Consider the following 8,782-nt stretch of genomic DNA (forward strand, 5'->3'; position numbering starts at 1 on the left):
TATAAATCCAATCTCTTCTTCTTCTTCTTCTTTTACCTCACAGGGTGTCTGTTGTGGGGAGGGGGAGGGAAAGGAGTTTGTAAGCCGCTCTGAGACTCCTTCGGGTAGTGAAGGGCGGGGTATACATCCAATCTCTTCTTCTCTTCTTCTTCTTTTTCAAATATGTCTTACCATGTATGTCTCTGTGGGGTGCGTCAGATGGAATACCAGGTTGCCAACTCTGGGTTGGGGAATTCCAGGGGATTGGGGGTGGAGCCTGGGGAGGGCGGGGTTTGGGGAGGGGAGGGACCTCAGTTGGGTATGATACCATACAGTCCATCCTCCAAAGCAGCCACCCCCTGGAGGTTAGCCAGACAATTGGGACCCCGAGCGTATATGATATACAGAAATACAAAACATAGGGGTAGAACATCAAAAAATCCACAGATTTCACAGATTACCAGTAGACATCAGTCTATTGCAACATAAGCAGGGCTGTTTCTGGGCAGGAACGCACAGGCATGGAGTTCCGGCTGGCTTCAGAGTTGGCCACGCCCACTACAGCCAAAACCTCTGCGTGCCTGGCTACAGAGGGAAGGCCTGGAGAGCGACGACACCCCCCCCCAGCCCAGCCCCCCCCCCCCCCCGGTGACTCTGAGGCAGGTGGGCCAGGGTGGCCCTGGAAGGATCGGGGAGGCATTTAAGTGCCTCCCCTTGACTCCTCCGGCCTGTCCAAAGGCTGGCTTGTCCGGGCTCCCGCAGCCACGGTGCACCCGGGCAAGCCAAGGGAAGGCAGTTTAAACTGCCTTCTCTTCCCTTCAAGGGGGGGGCGCACCCGGGCTCCCCGCAGCCGCGGGGGACCCGGGCAAGCCAAGGGAAGGCATGGGGTGTGGCCTAATATGCTAATGAGCTGTGCTGTCAGGGTGTGGCCTAATGTGCTAATGAGTTTTTGCTGGGCTTTTTCTACAGAAAAAGCCCTGAACATAAGTACAGTAAATCTCTCCTTATATATAATTGAATAGTGGGTGCCAAAGTTCTAATTCTAAAATGCACTCCCTTAGTGTATGGCTGATGGCACTGCTCCTCAGCATATATCGCCACCAATCAGAAGGCAAAGCCCGGGTCCCGCCCACACCACAACTGCTGCGACAACCTGGTCTTTTGCATATGGAAGCTGATTGGACTTCACTCCATTCCACACCTCAAACTCCCCCCCCCGCAAGGCAGTTGGAATGTCAGTTGCATATGGAATCTGCTGTATTCTGGTGGTGTGCAGGTCCCAGATTCATGTTTTAAAAGCAGACTGACACTGTTTGCCCAAAGCCAGAGCACTCTCCCAGAGCCTCTTTCTAGATCCCATTGTATTTATTTCCACAACGGGCATTATTTCTAGTCAATTAATAAAGTAGAATCGGTGGTCACAATTCGAAAACACAAGTTGCAAAACAAGACATTGGCAAGAAGAGATATGGCAATTCAGTAACAGAAAAAGAATCCGACAAGAGACTCCTCTGGTCCTTTTCAGTATAATAGTGTCCAAAAGACCACAAAGTCCACAAACAAGGCAGAGGATGTCCCATAGCACAGAGAAACGTCTGCAGCCAAAGAAAACTCCCTTCCTAGGTGTGCCAGACGTTTCAAAGCATTCTTCCTCAGTTATACGGCTGAAAAATGGAACCTGATTTCCACAGTAATCTAGGCACCGCTCATTTCTCCAATGGAATCTGTGGTTCCCCTTGCGTTTTGTATTTCCGTATACCACCTGGAGGTTGGCAACCCTGTGTATCTCAGGTATGGGTTGAGGCAGCTTGAGGGTAGTGATTTTCGCTGAAACAACAGTGTCGGAAGAAAGGGCTAGGAAGCCCCTTTACCGAATTGAAATGTCAATCCCGGTTCTAAAAATGCTTACCAGGATCATAGGACTTCATGCAAATGTGCAGTTTTGCCCTTAAATTAACTTCCCACTAGAAATCTGGTGGGGGTTTTTTTGTTTTCTTTCGCCTTACTAGAGCTGCCCAGGCTTGGATGGCCAAGGCCAACCTGATCTCATCAACTCTTAGAAGCTAAGCAGGGCCGGTCCTGGTTAATACTTGGACGGGAGACCACCGAGGAAGCCCAGGGTTGCTACGCAGAGGCAGGCAAGGGCAAGCCACCTCTGTTCGTCTCTGCCCCTGGCTTGGATGGCCCAGGCTAGCCCGATCTCATCAGATCTCGGAAGCTAAGCAGTGATTGGGTGGGAGACCGCCAAGGAAGCCCAGAGTTACTACATGGGGACAGGCAATGGTAGTTCTTCTTCACCCAAAGAGGAATTAACACGTGGAATTCAGTGCAGCAGGAAGTGGTGGCGGCTACAAGCATAGAGAGCTTCAAGAGTGGGTTGGATGAACATATGGAGCAGGGGTCCATCAGTGGCTCTTAGCCACAAGGTACAGATGGAACACTGTGCCTGGGGGGCAGTGATGCTCTGTATTCAAGGCACTCACAACAGTGGGAGGGCTTCTGGAATTTTGGCTCCACTGGTGGACCTCCTGATGGTCGCTGGGTTTTGGCCACTGTGTGACACAGAGTGCTGGACTGGATGGACCACTGGCCTGATCCAACATTGGCTTCTCTTATGTTCTTATGCCTGGGGCACTGATGCTCTGAAGTCTCGGTGCTTGGGGGGCAATAGTGGGAGGGCTTCTGGAGTTCTAGCCCCACTGGTGGACCTCCTGAGGGCCCCTGGGATTTGGCCACGGTGTGACACAGAGTGTTGGAGTGGATGGGCCGTTGGTCTGATCCAGCATGGCTTCTCTTACGTTCTAATGGTAATCCACCTCCGTTGGATGGGCCGGGCCAGTCTGATCTCATCAGATCTCGGAAGCGAAGTAGGACGGGCCCTAGTTAGTCCCGGGTTGGGAGACCACCAAGGAAGCCCAGGGTTGCTATGCAGAGGCAGGCAAGGGCAAACCACCTCTGCTTGCCTCTTGCCCTGAACATCCTACGGGGTTGCTATAAGAACAAAGTTCAAGCCCAGTGGCACCTTTAGCACCAACAATTTTTTATACTGGGCATAAGCTTCCGTGTGCAGGCACACTGCTTCAGATCGCTATATGCTAGGTGTGACCTGACAGCAAAAAATAAATAAAAATGAATCAATAAATTAGAGCTATTGGGCAGTTTCATATTCCCAGGAAGTGAACTTATTATTTATTTATTTATTTTTGAGATTTTTATCCCGCCCTACCCAGTGGCTCAGGGCGGCTAACAACAAGTTTAAAAATTGGGTACAATGAAAACAATATTACATATATAATAAAATTTGGTGCTACAAAAATCTACATAGAATTTACAGAAAATACAGCAACCCACATTTGCAGCCAGTGTTCTTGATAGCGAGAGCGCCAGGAGCAATATTTCCGCAACACAGTCGGGCGACATCTACTCCCCAAAGTACGGTAGATGGATGGTATCACCGCGGTGGTGGTATAGCGGCGGCTCCTACCCAAAGGCCTGGTGGAAGAGCTCCGTCTTACAGGCCCTGCGGAACTGTATAAGGTCCCGCAGGGCCCGTATCTCCTCCGGGAGCTCATGACTTCTACTGAAACAGCCCCTTGGTCCATCACAGTCAGGCTCTTATCATACGCACAATTAAACCCAACATAGGCGCGAATGCCTGGTGGATTTGAAGGGCGCGATAAGACAACAACATCTGGGGAGCGCCCCGCAGCCGTCGGCAACCCGTTCTGCTCCGCCACAGAAGCGGAGTTAAAAGACACCGGGGGAAATCCGGTAGTAAATGGGTTGTGGCAGGCCACGGACGGACTTTCCCGTGTCTGATCGCTCCAGCGCACTCTCATTCCATCAGGATGGTCTGATCAGGCCATCTCGACTCCGTGCCGTTGTCCCCCCCCCTCGCAGTATGTGCATCATTGCAAACTCCAGAGGGAGCCCGCAGTGCAGAGGTGCGATTCATTGATTCCTCGTCTAAGCTCATAAGAAACAAACGGCACCAAAAAAAACCCCACACGACTCACCTGCAGTTGTGTCTGATCCAGAGATCATTTCGGGGAGGATCGCAGTTCCCCCGGGTGAGGTACGGGGAGGGGGCACATGACGAAGCTCCGCCCCCCACTTCTGGCCGCCCCGCTTCCGGTTCTCATTCAGCCAGGAGGAGGCAGGAGAAGAGGGAGGGTAAGTTGCTTCCTCCCTGCCTCTCCCCACCCCTGCCTGCCTGGGGCCAGGGAGAGCCTTCACGGGGCTTCCTTGCACTCCTGCCGGCCTTGCAGGTCCACCGCCGGGCCCCTCATGGGGCTCGGCCGTGGAGCTGGAAAGCCGGCAGCGGTGGCCGGGACCGTTGGGGGCGGGGCGTGTGGCCTTATGACACACTTCCGGTGATGTCGGGGGTGTGGCCTTATGACACACTTCCGGTGATGTCAGGGTGTGTGGCATATGCTAATGAGTTATGCTAATGAGTTCCCCTAGCTCTTTTTCTACGAAACAACTCCTGGTCTGATCACACTCTGACGGGCTGTGCCCGCAGCTTCAACTGCAGGTCAAATTCCTCCGGAAGAAATAGCCTCGCTTCACACACACACACACCCCAGTTTTATCTGGCGCGTGCGACCGCACCCTCAATATTGTCTGCTCAGACTGGCAGCGGCTCTCCAGGGTCTTTGGAGTCTTTCACATCCCCTGCTGCCTCATCCTTTAAATTGTACACATAACAAACCAAAGGTGCCCGCCGATGGCAAACTTCCTGGCCAACTGCTACCATGGCAAAAGGGAGTACAGCACTGTGCCACCGAGCTGTGGCACCAGATAACTCCCTGCAAATACACTCACGAATAAGGGCTTCTCTCGATAGGGTTGACAGCCAGGAAGGTATGGGGTGGGAGCATTTTGAGGATATGGAAAATGACGTCACGATATTCTAGGGGTTTCCCAAAACTCTAGGGTAAAAACCATAGATTTGGGGCATTCCTAGAGGCTCGCATGCTGTCCTCCCCCTGTTGCTCCCTCTAGTGGGCGATTCGATATTACATCGCTGTGTGTCCTGCATATCTCCCTGCAAATGTGAACTGCAGGTTTTTATACTGGGCATACAGCGATGTAATATCAAATCCACCACTAGAGGGAGCAAATCACATGTGGAAAAGAAATGAGAGCGGGGACCAGGGCAGCAATTAGAAACCTGGCGTGCCTGTCTCTAGATGGGGAAGGATTCCGTATCCAAGAATGACTCTTTCTTTCCTGTCACTTGGTCCTTCTGTCCCCAGGTCTTTGGCTTCTTGAACCTGGTGCTTTGGCTGGGCAACTTGTGGTTCGTCTTTAAAGAGACGGGTTGGACCGCCCCGTTCATGAAGTACCCACCTGCCCAGGAGAAGCAGCCAGCGCCCGAAACCTACGGAGATGCCTACAACCAAGCCCCGGGCTACGGACAGCAGGACACATATGGGCAACAGGGAGGCTACCAGCCCGATTACAGCCAACAGGGCTACGGTCAGCAGGGAGAGTATGTCCAACAGGCTGGTTACGGCCAAGGCGGGCCCACTTCCTTTGCAAATCAGATGTAGGCGGGTGAGTTCTGATGCTGGGGGAGGATGGTGCTCTGCTGTTATTCACGGGTTGCATAACAGAGACAGGGTTTTTTCAGTGGTGGCTCCTCATCTTTGGAATGCTTTCCCCTTTGAGGCTCGCCTGATTCATACCTTACGCTCTTTTAGGCACCTGGCCAAAACATTTGTTTTCATCCTGGTTTTTAATGAAGGAATTCGATCTTTTATATTTATAAAACAGCTATGGGCTCTTCCTCATATTCATTTGCCTTGCTTCTGTGTCCCTATACTTCGAGATTGTATTTTTCTGTTGTAGATTTTCCGCATTGTATGGCTGTGGGCTTTGTAGTACCACAGCCATACAACCCAGAAAATCTACAACAGCTAATGAACTCTGGCCGTGAAAATCTTTGACAACATATTGTTTTTTTCTGTTCTGCAGGTGTTTTGCTCCCTCTAGTGGTCAATTCGATATTACGTTGCTGTGTGTCCCACATATCTCCCTACAGATTTGAGCTGCAGGTTTTTATGCCGGACGTACAGGGATGTAATATCAAATTGACCACTAGAGGGAGCAAAACACATGTGGAAAAGGGAAAAAAACTGGAAGCAATAGGGACACACAAGTAATAAAAATGGGAATGCAGAAGAGCCCTATAATTCGTTTTACTGACTATCACTGAAAGGTCTGTGGACCACATAATAAAGACAGTACAGGACTTCTTTTAAAATTGTTTTTACGGTTTGTGTCGAGCCTAAAGACCACGTTACGGGAATCGTTTTAAGCCAGTAAATGTTTTATGCTGTTTTATGATCTGGCTGGTTGGGTTTTTTTAAAAAACAGTGTATTAATTTTAATTGAGTTTGATGCTATTTTAATTATTTTTATCATGTTTAATTTCGGGACCTGCCTCGGGCAGGTTCTCTGGGAAGGCGGTGGCATAGAGGTTTTATAAACGAACGAATAGATATCTCCTTCAGTTATGCACTGTCTGCATAACCTATGTAGGTTGTGGCACACGTATACCGGCTGAGGATCTATACAGACTTACAGGATAGGGATATTCAGAAGTACTTCCCCAAACCTGCCCCTCCAAGATTCTCTAGGTTCTCGGGGGCAGGAGCAGGCTAATATTCCCCCCTCCCTTTAACTGATTCTCAGCTGCACTCAGCATCACAGGCACCCTAGAACCTGTTCAGTCCTCATAAAGCCAGGGCTATTTTTGGGCAGGAACACACAAGAACGGAGTTCCGGCTGGCTTCAGAGTTGGCCACGCCCACTACAGCCAAAACCTCTGCATGCGTGGCTACAGAGGGAAGGCCTGGAGTGCGACCACCCCCTGATGACTCCAAGGCGGGCGGGCTAGGGGGGCACCAGCCTTTCCCAGCCTGTCCAAGGGCCGGCTTGCCCAGGCTCCCCGCAGCCGCAGGGCACCTGGGGAAGCCAAGGAAAGGAATGGGGTGTGGCCTAATATGCTAATGAGCTGCACTGTCAGGGGTGTGGCCTGTTATGCTAATGAGTTCCTGCTGGGCTTCTTCTACCAAAAAAGCCCTGCATAAAGCTATGGGGGGAGGGGGGGAGGGGGAGGGTTCCCCCCCCTCCCGTGGTTAATTTTACAAAGTTGCATTTGGCCCCCAGAATATTTTTTAAAATTTCGGCCATGTCCGTGGGTGGTCTGTTTGTTTGTTTTCTGCTTTCGTTACTATAACGTGGGTCACCCGGAGCAGAACCTTCAATTAGTCAAATAGTTATCAAAAGGGAGGGTGGATTCTATGATGTTGTACCCTGCTGAAGTCCCTCCCCTCCCCAAACCCCGCCCTCCTCAGGCTCCACCTAGAGATGTGAAGGCCTGGGAAAAAAACCGAAAAATTCGGGGGGGAAACGGTTTTTCCCCACTTTTTTCCTGAAGCCTTTTTTGTTTTTTTCCCGAAAAATTGGAAAAATTGAAAAAAGAAAAGGGAAAAAAATTGATTATGGAACGTTTCATTTTACCGTGATGATTAAAATATTTCAAGACAAGGTGTTCAAATATTTTCCAAATCATTTCTAAAAAATATGTATGGTATCAGATTGATCTAATTTCTGTGCACTGAGGACAAGCAAGTCCTAGGTTACAAACTGAACTCTCCAATGCAAGAACAAAGTGCATTTCTTCCTTTAGGAGGTGCTATCGTCACAAGAAAAGAAAAAGGTTTCAGTTTTGTGTTTGCATGTGGGTGGGTATTCTGTTTGCAATAATTGTTTGGATACACTATATTTTTAATATGCTAGTTGTGATAATTTCATGCCAAGTAAAAACGTCCGTAGTCATATTTTATGTTCCTAAAGTAAAAGAATGACTTTCAATCTGGAAAAGAAAAAAGAAGAGCTAATGTAGCATTTTTTTCAATTTTTCCGAAAATTTCCGTTTAAAAAAATATATATATATATGGGGAAAAACCGGGATTTTTTCCGAGCTTCAAAATTTCCGGAAATCTTACATCTCTAGCTTCACCTCCAAAATATCCCGATATTTCCCAAGCCCCAGATCATGCCACCCTACCTATAAATTGTTTCCTCTGAGGTGGCGTCTGATCTCGGGGGTCGCTCGTCCACTTGTGGAATTTGGGAGACGATTCTCCTCTTCCCCCCCCCACCCCGGCAGCTGAGTGCAGTTTGACTCCTCGGGCTGAAGACCCCGCCCTAGCACAACCCATCTTCGAAAAACCCCAGAGATACCTTTCCGTCGCGTCGACGCTTCCCTGGGGATTGGTGTGTGTCCGATTGCGATCTCTGTTGTGCGCCGGCCTCTCCGTCGCCCCTTGCTCACCTGCTTCTCTCTCTCTCTTTCTCCCCACAGGTCCCTACCCCCAGTAGGAGGCATTGTGAGGAGGAAGACGCCGTCCTGTCCCCGCCCCCCGTGTCCCCTCGTGCAGGGGAGAGGGGGGGCTGGTGGGTGCTCGCGCTGGGAGGGGCCTGGCGGGGTCCCCTTCCGGATGAATGTAGATGTTTGTGCTGTTTATATATATATTATATATATATATGAGAAATTACAATTAGAGATAGACCGCCCCCCCCCCCCCCGCCCCAAGCACACACACCCACACACCCCCCCCACAAGCACACACACACACACACACTGCCCCCGCAACGTGACCTAACCCTCCCCCCAGGGACGTCTCCTTGGCCGTATGCTGCCCCCTCGCTCCCCCACCCCGTACCCCCTTAGCTCCTTGGCAAAATATACCCACCTACCCCTTCTTTCTCTCCCACCCATTTTCCCGCA

At 50.5% G+C, this 8,782-nt stretch overlaps 1 protein-coding gene across 1 annotated transcript in view; it reads left to right on the forward strand.

Annotated features, from left to right (window-relative positions):
• Positions 1-8,456, forward strand: part of SYP (synaptophysin) — a gene marked incomplete at its 5' end in the record, with an annotated part of 33,975 nt that extends 25,519 nt beyond the window's left edge. The window contains 2 exons of the mRNA XM_015415422.1: positions 5,238-5,538; positions 8,357-8,456. Coding sequence (XP_015270908.1) covers positions 5,238-5,534 — 297 coding nt within the window. The remainder of the gene's footprint in view (positions 1-5,237; positions 5,539-8,356) is intronic.
• Positions 8,457-8,782: the final 326 nt, after the last annotated feature.

The sequence above is a fragment of the Gekko japonicus genome, unplaced genomic scaffold (genome assembly GCF_001447785.1).
Source record: "Gekko japonicus isolate JY-2015 unplaced genomic scaffold, Gekko_japonicus_V1.1 scaffold2015, whole genome shotgun sequence".
NCBI lineage: Eukaryota > Metazoa > Chordata > Lepidosauria > Squamata > Gekkonidae > Gekko > Gekko japonicus.